Raw genomic sequence first — 13,246 nt, forward strand, 5'->3', positions numbered from 1 at the left:
GGGCGGAAGATAAACTTCTTCTTGAATCTCTGACCTCTTAAACATAGTGGTAACGCGCTATCTACACTCTTTGCCTTTCATTTTTTTCCTTGCTTCTACCGAGTACTGACTTAAGCATCAGAGTGTCCCATCGGGCAGCCCCCCACGGGATTCTTCTTATTCTTCCCCATCTCAAGTGTCTTCTAGGAGCCACAAGAGTGCCAGCTAGGAGTACCAGGATTGTGCTACATCAATTATTATTAAATTTTGTATTCCGTTTCTATCATAAATAAAAATAACTTTTATTTTAAAAATTATTTTTATTTAACATGATGAATATATAACATTAGAAATGTTCTCAAATGTTTTCTACAAAATCTATACATTTTCATTTTTGGTGTTCTATCATTTTTTAAATATTTATTATTCAATTATGACATTATGGGTTTCTTTGAAAAGTTGGCTCATTGACCCACCATCTAGATAACAAAATAGCTTTGCTTTGGGATTAGTCTTAAATTATGAAAATTATAGTCAAAGTGGGTTGTACATTTAAAATTAGGCTACAGGTTGGTCCTAAAACCAACAAAACTTTGACAACCGGCTCTATATATCAAATTATAAAAACCACTACCATGTTATATAAGCTTATGTGGCCATTGCCAAAATGGGACTCTTAATCCATGTTGGACACAACAAAAATCTTATACTGAAATTGCCCTTTAATGTTGGGTGATTGGAAAAAAAAAGTTTTAAATTTCTCTTCCGATCTCCCCCCCCCCCTCCCACTCTCTCACACTCACAGCCATCTCTCTCTACTCAACGACTATTTGATTTGAAAATAAATAAAAACGGTTTTTGGTTTCGATATTTACATTCTCTCTATCAGTTTCTCTCATTCTCTCTATCTCTCTCTATCTATCGCTCTCCCTCAATCTCTCTCATTTTCTGTCTCAGTCGATCTCTCATTCTCCCTTAATTTCTATTATTCTCCCTCAGTTTCTCTCCCACTCCCTCTCTCATTGTTTTTTTTTTAATTTTTTACACACTTATATGGTATTATTTAGACAGTATAACAAAACATGAGACCAACTTGGTATGGTTCAAAAATCATTTTACCAATTTGATAAAAATTCACAAGAAACTCTTGGCTATGGAATTTACACCAACTTGATAGAAATTTATAACTTGACTATTTAAGTGGTTGGTCCCTTTAGTTTTTTTATAATATCTAATTAATATTGTATAAGTTTGTAAGAAAAAAAAAAGAATGAGAGAGGGAGTGAGAGAAAGACTGAGGGAGAAGGAGATATTGACTGAGAGGGAGAAGAATGTAAGATATTGAGAGAGAGAGAGAGAGAGAGAGAGAGATTTTGATTTGGCTATAGACCAAAGCTGAGAGAGTGGGAGAGACAAAGGGCATGGGAGATGGAGAGATGAGTGCAAGAATGAGAGAGAAGGGTGGGAGATCGAGAGGCATAGGGAGTAGGAGAGAAACTAAAAACCTATTTATGATATAAGCCTTTTGTTGTGTCCAACATGGATTAAGAATCCAATGCTGGTAATAGCCAGATAAGCCTTCGATGACATGGAGGGGGGTTTTTATAATTTGAAATGTAGAGCCTGTTGTCAGAGTTTTGTTGGTTTCTAGACCAACTTGCAACCTAATTTTAAATGTACAACCAGTTTAATTTTTGTTTGTCTATGATATTATTTGACCCAAACCACTAACCCACCACCCAAAAAGAAAAATAGTTTGATGTCTACGTTTACATTAAATTTTGTATTATATTTCCATCATTGATAAAATTATTTCTTATCTATAATACTTATTTGTGTTCAATATAATGAATGCATAATATTAGAGATTTACCCAATATTTTATTTTTTATAAATTTATAACATTAGATATGTGCCCAAATTCTTCTCTATCTTTTTTTTTTTCTTTTTGTGATTCTTTGGATTTTCTATTTTTCAAAATTTTATTATTTGATTATGATAACATTTCATTTTTAGGTAGATTTTAAATTTGGCATTCCATTTTCATCATTAATAAAAATAATTCTTACATTTTATACTTATTTATTTTAATTTTTTATTATTTAATTATGGTATTATTTATTAATCCATTTGACCTCAAATGGCCGAATTACTTGCCCACCACCGGGAGGGAAGAAAATAGTTTTGTTTCCAAATGAATTTTCAAGATATTTATTTTTATATTATTAAAATTAATATTGTGGATTTCATTACAAGAACTTAATGATGAGAAAATGTATCATAAACATAGGATTTAATGAGAGAGAATAGGAAAATATTTTTATTCCCAATTAAATTTTACATTCCATCATCATTAATAAAAATATTTCTTATTTATCATATTTATTATCGTTTAATATGTATGTTAAAAATGTTCTAATTTTTTTTCATTTTATTTATTTTTGAATTTTGGTATTTAATCGTGGCAACATGGATTGACCCATTTGACTCAAAATGGTTTAATTTCTTACCACCACCTAGATGAAAACACTATTTTTTTCTACATAGATTAAAGCATAAGCTTTTATGTTATTGGAATTATTATTTTATTAAGTATGGTTTTAATTAATAGAATTTATGATGAGATCTTAAATGGAAAAAAAAAAATTGACTTAAATATATGATTCATGAACATGAATACAAGTTAATAACCTAAATGTTGGATTTAATGAGAGGAATTAAATGCATTGAATATTTTAAAATTACTTGTTTTCAACCCATTTAATATTAATAACCGATTACCCTATTTTCTCTCATTTTTATGAATAAATTTAAATATATAGGGGTAAATTTTGTACTCAAAAAATTTTTGAAATATTTTTGAGGCCGGGTAAAATACAAAAATGTTCCCTGAAGTTTTTGACAATCATAAAAACCTCTCCTATTGTTTCATTTTATCAAATACCTCCCCTGAACTTTTGAGAAACTCAACAAAAACCTCCCTCCATCACTATCCCAAATGAAAAACGTTAGATTGATGCACCAATTTTTTTTTCTAATATCCATTCTTCCCTTTTATAAATTATTTTACATACAAAATTACTGAAGTAATCCCATTTTAACTAAAAAAACATATTTCATTAATTTTGTATGTAAAATTACTGAAATGATCATAAAGAGGTTTTTGTTGAGTTAAAATGGGGTTGTTTCAGTAATTCTGTACGTAAAATAATTTATAAAAGAATAGAATGGGTATTTGGAAAAAACTAGTGCATCAATCTAACATATCCCATTTGGGACAGTGACAAAAGGGAGGTTTTTGTTGAGTTTCTCAAAAGTTTAGGGGAGGGTATTTGTTAAATGAAACTATAGGAATAGTTTTTATGATTGTCAGAAATTTCAGAGGAGGTTATTGTATTTTACCCCCCGCCCCCCATTCTTACTTTTTAAAATAACATAGATTAGATGTGTAAAACATGTACACATTTTATGGTAATAACAAATGTCATATAGACTTTTTATACGCTATCTACATCGCATATAAGGATAGTGTCTTAAAAAAAAAAGATGGATAATGAATTAAGTGCCCATTTGGAAGGGCTTTCATGTGGTGTTTTTTGCAAAATCGGATTCAGTCCTCACAAAATTGTTCTCACACCATACTCACAGCTATTTGCAGCTTTATATTAAGAATATCTTCCCATTAATTTCCCGCAGCTGAAAAGGCTATAAGCACGGTATGAGGACTGAATCCAATTGTGCCTTTTGCTTTGTGTGGCAGGCTCCACCCAAACAACATATAAGCAAAAATTCTGTGGGTGAGCTTAACTAAATCGGTTGTGGATGAGCTTAAATAGCTCCATACCACAAAAATTCTAATCCTTTTAAACGACTTTCCATTAAAAGATTTTTTCCAAGTAGTATGTAGCTTCTTCAAAGCAGCTTACAACTAATCAAAGCTTCAGCCCTCCCAAATGAGCCCTCAATAAGAACGCCCAATTTTGGCCCCAGGGTCCGACTCATATCTGTTCAATCCACGTCCCAAATCTGCTGACCACAGCACTTTTGCTGGCCACGTTTCTCCAACTACACATCGGGAATATTGGTGATGGATGCTCTCGATGTGCGGCTGGATGAACGTGGCCAGCAACATCAATGTGTCAGCAGATTCGAACTCCCCTTTTCTCCAATCTCCATGTCTTAACTCATCCACCACGCATTTCTCATTTACTAATTAAGAAAACAATTAAGGATTAGCCCGATAAAACAGACAAAAAAAAAAAAAAACTTTCGGTCTTCTTCCGCGGCGCATGCTCTGAAGTTTCTTCCTTCCCCTCCTTCCTTGCAGTTGCAGAATTGCAGTTTTTTCAAACTTCAACCTCTTCAATTTTCTTCTGTTGCCAATCTCTTCTTCGTACAACTACCGTACAAGCAAATACGTTTGAAATTTCTTAACGGCTTCTGAATATCCTATCGCTATCTTGCTCTCTCTCTATATAATCTCTCATGGTGCAACGATCTGTTCACAGGATTGGAATTGGTTTGATCCACCGATGACTCTTGCAATATGTCCAGCCTCAAGTCTGACGACTTGCAGAGGATATTCAACAAGCTCGACCAGAACGACGATGGCTACGTCAGCCTCGCGGAGCTCGCGTGTCTCCTCGACAAGATTGGCGTCCGGACCGGCCCCGAAGAGCTCGAATCAATCGTGGGGCAGGAGAGACTTGACCTGCAGGAATTCATGTTCTTCTACGAGAAGATAGCCGAGCGGTGCGAGGTGGAGGCTGACGACGTGGGGCGGGGTGAGGAGAGCGATCTGCTCGAGGCTTTCAAGGTTTTCGACCTGAACAACGATGGGTTCATCTCTTCTGAGGAGCTTCAGTGTGTGTTGTCCAGACTGGGGCTATGGGAAGATAAGAGCGGATACAATTGTCGGAGCATGATTCGTGAATTTGACATCAACTCAGATGGGCTTCTCGATTTTGAGGAGTTTAAGCGAATGATGTTGCTTGCAATTCCTTGAGCCTTCTCTGTTGCGAACCCCCATCTCCATTGTTGGACGATTCAAAGATATTTGTCAACGCAAGATTTCTGTCTTATCTCAGACTTTTTTTTTTTTCTTTTGTATTCATTCATATGACAATGGAATCTTGCTTTGCCAATATTAGAATCTTTTTTCTGGTTTCTGCTTTCCAAATTTTAACAATAACCGCAGAGGCTTACGTATCGATTCCTGTAATACCCGAAAGGCATCATAGTCTCATAGATACCTGAAAACTGAAAACCAGTCAACCGGCATCAACTTCATAATAGCGATACTCAAACGTATACGTTAAACTGAAGAAAGTTTTCAGTTATACTTCTCGGTAAACGGAATGATGTGGCGTGATCTAGCTGTTCCTTATTGGAGGTGATTTGGCTTTCAGTCAGATGACGGGCTAGGTTGATCTGCAAGAGAACGATCAGAGAACTCAGGGTGACTAACTCGACGAGATCGCTCCAATGCTTAAATTAGTACTTGTTGCGAGCGGAAATAACTTAAGAATGTTGAGAGCTAGAGAGTAGAGAAATCACGCATACCTTATGCCCTCGGGGTTGGAGCCTTTATATAGCTGAGTCCTTGCGGGTTTCGCGGATCAGTTCCGGGATATTCATCACGATGAGATCCGCCTCTTCGTTAATTAAGGGATAACGTTGTCAACTTATAAGGCTTATCAATTCCGTCCGAATCGAGCGGGGAGGAGATAATGCTAGCTGTTACGTAGTGATCCCGGGTGGTTTAGAATCCGTTGGAGGGATTTTCGGGGTCACCACGTGGTAGACCGGAGTTAGTATCCTCGAGCTGATGCTTTTAGGTTCCGAACTGAGTTGAATGTCGAAGTGGTTTGGGATCGAAGTGATCTGGTACCGAGGTGATCTCGTTCGAGGTGTCCCAAGGTCACCTTATCCCCAGGTGGTTGAACATCCGAGCTCGGTCTTACTACGAACTGGTCGTGTTAGACTGAATTGTCGTCTCTTGGTCAGGTCGTGTCCACGTGTCCCCTCTTTACCAGGTTGGGCCAAATCACCTTTCATCAATTGCCCCCCACTCCCCGAGCCAGGGGTCTTGACCCGGTGCGGGGAGTTCATGATGAGTCCAAGTGGATTTGGCCCAAGGTCCCGGCGGCTTGTCAGGCGAATTGTTGGTCGGACTTGTTCGGCTGCCCGGCTCAACCAGGAATAGCCCAGGTCAAGTCTAGTTTACGCGCGGACGCCACATGATCTATAAACTTCTCGGACGTCAAAAAATGCACTAAACCGATTTCAACCTCGGGGATCGCGCAACCAGTTTTCCTAGGAGCCGTTGGATTGCTTCGATCTCGACCGTTGATTTTCGAACATAGCATCTATAAAAAGGGGGCTCGAGACTCATTTGTTTCACCATAAATTCACTAGCCTTCGATCTGAGATCGCATTCAAGTTCCTTAGCTCGGTTCTTCTAGTTCGGTGTCTTTTTTCAATTCGGTCTCTCCTTGGTGAGTCTTCCCTAGCTCTCCTTTTTGATTCAGTTGTCATTTCCATGTTTAGTTTTAGCTTTGATAGTCTATTAGATGAGAGCAGTGAATCCGCTGGGGCCGAGGTGGGTACCTCGGCTCAAGTCGTAGATCACCTTACCGAAGAAGCTACTTTGGGTCAAGAAGCGGTCTACGATCCTCTTGAGGTGGAATCACCTCAGGAGGTGCAAGAGGCCTCCAGCGTCCACCTCACATCGTGGTCAACAGCCAGGTAACTTTGGCCCATCAACGATGACAGCAGACAGGCTCTAGGCCTTAGTAGCTCGGTATAGGCTTTCGAGTGACCTTGTCTATAGTCTTTCGATAGGTAACTTTCCCTGGGAGCACGGTCACGACGAGATCGTGATCTTCAAGGAGCAGCTCGCAACTGGTCTTTGTCTTCCACTTCACCCCCTAATCGTCGAAATCATTAAACTCTTTAACATTACCATAGATCAGTTGCACCCGAACTCCATCCGCAACATAGTAGGAACCATTTCGCTTTTCCATGACTATAACCTGCCCCTTGATCTTGATATTTTTTCTTCCATCCTTTCAATAAAGAAGAATTCCTCCCGTGTTCTATCCAAGCACAGATGGACTTACTACTTGCCCCCACGACCGGGTTACAAGCTCTTACACGAGCTCCCAAACAAGGTCCTAGCCTGAAAAATGGGCTACTTTTTGGTCCGTAACATTGAGGGGTGGCCTTTCCTGACCCACTAGAGGGTGGCCATCCAAGATTCCGGTGTCAGGCTGGACTTGAAGACAAGGGAAGTGCTCCAGTCCTAGATTGAGCTCGGTCTCAAGTTCGCGGATTATGTGATCGAAGACAAGCTCGTGCAGGCCAATCTAAGTCCTGGTAGGTCGTCACTTTTGTGTTGCCTTTGTTTTATTTTGATACTGTTTCTGACATTTTGCTTTTGTTACAGCACCCATGAAACTCCCTGCGAATGAAATCCTTGGAAGAATGAAGGGGAAGAAGAAGAGAGCTTCCAAAAGAGCTCACGTCGAGTCTCCGCAGGCTTCCGTCCCTGAGCCCGAGCAGCCATCCGCTACACAACCTCCAGTGATCGATCTGGTCGAGGAGGAACCAGGAAAGGTCTCCCCCTCCTCCGCGCGCACGTGCCCAAGGAGGCATCTTCGAAGCCCACCCTTGTGGCTACCACATCTTCGGATAGCAAGGAGGCAGCTCGGAGCATCCTGACTCCGAAGTACAGCCTTCTCAAGAGCAAGAGCGTGGTATATGCCGAGGAGGTTGCCAACTGGGCAGAGCTATCGGCCGCTCAGCTCGGAGCTCGAGCGGCAACCCATTGTATGGTGGTAAGTTCTGTCCTTACACCTTTAATTCTATAGGGAACTTTTCTTGTACTAACTACTGTTCTTCTCTTGGCAGGTGAACTCCGTTGTACACGCTCTGATGTACCAATCTGAACTACACCTGAAGCGGGCTCTTACCGCTGAGGTCTCATCTTGCGAGGCTCACAATGAACTAAATCTGGCCTGCAACGAAAATAGCTAGCTGAAGAAGGATGCGTGAGCTCAGAAAGAGATGATTACACTATTGATGTTCGAGAAGGACGAGCTCGCGGGGCAGAATGTGGCATTAAGGTGGGAGGTAGAAAACCTTGAGGCCCTTGTCAAGGAGCGAATTGAGATACTCCTTCAGGCAGTGGAGGAGGCCAAAACGAAGGCCGTCGAGGAATATAAAACCTCGGAGGAGTTCCATGGAGAGTTGGTCGAGGTGAGGACGTAAGGCTATCACATGGGCTTCAAGCTCATTAGATGGCTGACCCAACGCGAATTCCCGCAGCTCAACCTGAGCGCAATCACCACTTCGAGAGTCACATATGAGATGGCTGTGAGGTTGCTGAAGATCCGGACTCTGAGGCAGAAAGTGGCAGCGAGCTACTCAGTGGAATGGAAGAGGCCAGAGCTTACGAGAGTGTGGACCCCCCTGCTGAAGCCTCAAGCAAGGACGAAGAACATCCAGGCGAATAGATTCCCTTATCTTTCCTATGTATACCCTAGGCCTTTGAGCTCGATCTATAGTGAACTGTTTTTTTTTTTTTTACCGAACTCTTATATTAATGGAATACACTTCTGACTTAAGTCTTTTTTGTTCAAAAATGTTCCGAGTGCAAACTCCCTAACTGGCGAACTAACCAAATAGGAGTAGATATAGGTTACCCCAAACTGCTGAGCTACTGAGCTGGGCAACAAGTAAGGGTAACCGAATTTAGAATCTTCTCAAGTGGTTACCCCGAACAATCGAGCTACCGAGCTGGACTACTAATAGGGGTAACTTCATATAATGTATGCCGAGGTGAGCAGACATTGTAGGGTATATACCCGACCTGTCTGTGCATGGGCTACTCAGATGTCGGTTGTCCCTTAGAGCTAACGGGTTCAACCTATTATTATACGCCGAACTGGGCTAGACGTCGTAGGGTTTATACCCAAATTGTCTATGCCTTAGGCATGGGGGATGATTTGCCTATGCCAAAGAGGCGACTAGGACTTGTCTGCCCATGCCAAGGAGGCGACTAGGAGTATGGCTCTGTTGGTGACTTCCGCTTGCCCGTTTTCCTGGGGGTGTGCCACGATGTGAAGTTCTATTGTATCCCCATTTCGGCACACCAATTCTGAAACTTGATGTCTTCGAATTGCTTTTCGTTGTCGGAGATGAGTACCCGAGGTAGCCCAAAGCGACATACTATATTTCTCCAAAAGAAATTTTGTATGTTGCAGGCTATGATCGTCGTTAGGGGTTCCGCTTCGCCCACTTCGTGAAGTAATCCACTGCTACCATCAGGAATCTCCTCTGTCTTGTCGCTGGCGAGAACGGGCCACGAATGTCGATCCCCCACTGTGCGAAGGGCCACGGGCTGGTGAGATATTGGAGGTCGACAGCAGGTCGGTGGTGGATGTTGGCATGACTCTGACATTTATCGCACTTCTTGATGAGCTCAAGTGCGTTTGCCTTTATTGTGGGCCAATAGTACCCTTGCCGCACTACCTTCTGAGCGAGAGCCTTGCCCCCCAGGTGTCCACCACACAAGTCCTCATGAGTGTTGTGGAGAACGAGCTCGGCCTCTGAGGGTCGCAAGTAGGGGAGCGTGGAAGATCTCCGGTACAGTTGTCCGTCTATAATGACGTATTTGGCTTATTGGCGCTCTACCTTTCGGGCCGCATTGCAATCAACAGGGAGGGTCCCTTGAAACAGACAGCTCGCAAGTGGGTCAATCCAGCTCAGCTCTGCTTGCACTACAGGAGCGACCTCTCCGACCCCCCCAAGACTGCTAGGCCAAGGCAGGTCCTCTATGTACATTGTCCCCATTGTGTTACTGCTTGTGCTAGTTAACCGGGACAAGGCGTCAGCCTCAACGTTCTCGGATATCGGGATCTGCCTGATGAAATACAATAGGAAGCCGCGTAGAACTTCTCTGACCTTGGCCAAATAAGCAGCCATGGTGGGGTCGCAAGCTTCATACTCGTCGTTGATCTGGTTGATCACGAGCTGGGAGTCACTGCAGATGATGAGATGTTTAGCCTTTACTCCTTTCACTAAGGTGAGCTCGGCTATTAATGCCTCGTACTCTGCTTCATTATTAGAGGCGGTGAATCCGAACCTGGAGCGTGTATTCCAGTTTTACCCCACTTGGATCGTACAGAATTATGTCCGCTCTACTTCCTTTATGGTTGGACGAGCCGTCAACATGGAGGATCCAGGGCTCCTCGTCTCACGTCAGACTTTCTCGAACTGGGATTGGTGCCGCACTAGTTGGTGCTTCCTCTATGTGCCCGAGCTTGGCTAGTTCGGGGATTGCGATGCTGAACATGCATTCTGCTACAAAATCGGCTAAGGCTTGGGCCTTAATCGTCATTCGAGGTTTGTACCGGATGTCGTACTTGCTGAGTTCGATGGCCCATTTCGTCAATCTGCCAGACACCTCAGGCTTGAGCAGGATTTGCCTTAGAGGCTTGTTGGTGAGGACGACGATGGTGTGGGCTTGGAAGTAGGGTCGAAGCTTTCGAGCTACTGTGACTAGTGCATACGCCATTTTCTCGATCTCTAGGTACCTTGTTTCAGCATCCTGCAAAACCTTGCTGATGTGTGGTTCACTATGACACTAGCAAGTGCACTAGCCGTTCAAGTAATAAAATAGTGAGTGAAGTATCGTTCCCACGAGGATTTAGGAAACAAGTATCAATACTAAATTGAGTACTTCTTATCTGATTAACAAATAAATCAAAACTTTAATGAAAGCTAAAAATCCTAAATTAAAATCTATCTAAATCATTGGTCCAATTGCATTCAAATCAGGTTAGAAGAATAAGCAGTAAATTTCAATCTCAGAATTCAACAACCTATCAATTTAGATCATTCGAATAAATCATAATTGAGCCTTGGTTTGGTGAAACCCCAAGGTCATTAACAACCTCTCTCAAGCACATGTTCATCCTATGCATGAGTGACAATTCTTCTATCTTTAACAAGAATCTAATCCCCATGCATGCATTTCTTCAAACACTTCTAAGGCATCAATTCAAAACTGAATTGATCACCAACTGAATTGTGCAAGTTATCTCTAATCTTGCATTCAATTCAGTTCTTGATTAGTAGATCTGAATTCCTAGAGTTTCTCTCAAGCACTCTAGGAATTCCAAGCTTTAGATCCATTTGGCCAATCTGAAAATTGCAGATCTAATTCTCTTTCAAGCAATTCAGATCTTGCAATCTCATATCTGAGAATTCAGATATGAGTTTTGAAGGTTAGTTGGCCGAATTAATCTACAATAACACCCTCATTCAAGAAACTCTGAGTACAATTCATGACCATTTGAATGAATAAAAAAGAATTAGATTGCTGAACTGAAATTTTACAAGCTGAAATACATCAAGGAAGAATGGAAACAAGGAGAAAGAAGAAAGAAAATATAACAAAGAAACTGAATTCAAATTAAAGGAAATGAAACTGCAATTGTGTTATTACAAAGGATCCTTGATTCACAAACCCCCAATTTCGAACTCACCTTCTCTTCTAACTTGCTTGTCTTGAACTTCCTTCAGCCCTTCTTCCTCTTCTTCCTTGCGCCTAACCTTCTTCTCTTCTCTTCTCTCAAGATGGCCGAACCTCTAAGAGTGGGAGAACTTTCCTCTCAAGCAATTGAACACCTCTCCCCCTCCTAAAGGCCTCCTTATATAGTTTTTCAAGGGGGCTTTTGCCCCTTCTTGAAGCCTCTAGAATGGGGTGTATTACACCCCTGAGAATGTGCCTTGCTTGCTGGGCCGAACTCTACTCAAAGCCTCCTAAGGGCTGCTATTTGGACTGCACTTAGGCTCTCTCTTAGCACATGATATCTATACATTGAGTTGCTCTTTTGGGCTGAGAATGTGCCTTCCTTGCTGGGCCGAATTCTACTCATAGCTAGGCTTTCTTTTCTTGGGTTTTCTCAAGGAATCCACTTGCTCTTCTTGGGCCAAAGTGCTCTCTCTTGCTTCCACAACCGGGATGCGCTGAATTTGGTCTTTTTGAACATTCTTTTTTTGCCTTTTTCCTTCATTTTCTTGGATTAATTACCCTTGAAACTTATTCATAGCATTAAGCCAAATTAAGGCAAAAATTAATAAAATCGGCATAAAGTCCATGATAAAGTCCTAAAAAATTATAGATAAATTGTAGGTTCATCAAATACCCCCACACTTAAGCTTTTGCTTGTCCTCAAGCAAAGACATCAGTTATAAACTGAACATTCCCTCTTGTTCTCACCATTTACCTGGTGAACTTTTTAAGATAGAAATGCATTGAGTAGTTGGGGAACTTTTGTAAGTGCTCAACTCTTATTCTTGTAAATTACCATTTAAGATATGTATAAGATACAAGAAAAGGAGAATATGAATTTCATCATAGTCTAGCCTTCACTCCTAATTCATATATAAATCAGCTCTTTAATTGTCAAGGTTAATAATCAAATTTCACTAAGTTTCACATCTGTAACTAAATCTTAATGAGAGTTCAACTTTAGAGTGCCCCCTTTGAACCTCAGATATCACCACAATTTCTTAATTCTAGGGGTGAGTGCATCTTATGCTCCATCTCACCATTTTCTTATATTTTTTTCGATGTGAGTGCATTTTATGCTCCATCTCACACACTTTTCTCTCTTTTTCTCTTTTTTTTTTTTTTTTTTTTTGCTGTGAGTGCATCTTATGCTCCATCTCACACTGGTCACTTGCTTGAGGTAGGTAAATAGGACTCATGTTCTGAGCTGCTAGTTTTACTATTCAGCTCAAAATAGCGGAGTCAATTTGGGCTTTTGTCCTTCTTTGCAATTATTGAACCTCAAGAATCAACACTTCAGATGTGCACTAGATTTCTTGACCATTAACAATGAAATCAAGGGCTTCCATACACATGAAGGAAGTTAGGGCTAGTCATGCTGAAAGGATATTCAGCTCTCCTTTTCTCATGCATATATCAAACTGGGTTATTCACAAGAATAAAAACTTAACAAGTACATCAGTCTCCCTCAACTTATTGAATTCCTTCTTAAAAATCATCAAATAAATAGTAATGAACTTGAGGAGTTCCAATCTTTTTTTTGTTATGTCATTGCCTGCATATGTGTGTTGGGGTGAATGAGGTGCATGGTTTCAGCCCCCATACCCTAGCCTCGGGCTCACTCCCCCACACTTAAGATGAACATTGTCCTCAATGTTCCTAGTGTTAGGGGATCACAATAAAACC

The 13,246-nt window shown here is 41.0% G+C and overlaps 1 protein-coding gene across 1 annotated transcript; it reads left to right on the forward strand.

Annotated features, from left to right (window-relative positions):
* The first annotated feature begins 3,874 nt into the window (after window positions 1–3,874).
* On the forward strand, window positions 3,875–5,123 carry LOC148851837 (putative calcium-binding protein CML44). The gene has a single exon (XM_088947541.1). It carries the CDS (start codon window positions 4,526–4,528, stop codon window positions 4,982–4,984), a length of 459 nt encoding a protein of 152 aa, XP_088803667.1. The 5' UTR covers window positions 3,875–4,525; the 3' UTR covers window positions 4,985–5,123.
* The last annotated feature ends 8,123 nt before the right edge of the window (window positions 5,124–13,246 follow it).

Source organism: Nelumbo lutea, chromosome 5 (genome assembly GCF_056320005.1).
Source record: "Nelumbo lutea isolate HS-2025 chromosome 5, American lotus-T2T, whole genome shotgun sequence".
NCBI lineage: Eukaryota > Viridiplantae > Streptophyta > Magnoliopsida > Proteales > Nelumbonaceae > Nelumbo > Nelumbo lutea.

Coding starts and splice junctions, on each gene's coding strand:
- LOC148851837 (XM_088947541.1), top strand. CDS start 4,526: ATGTCCAGCCTCAAGTCTGACGACTTGCAGAGGATATTCAACAAGCTC.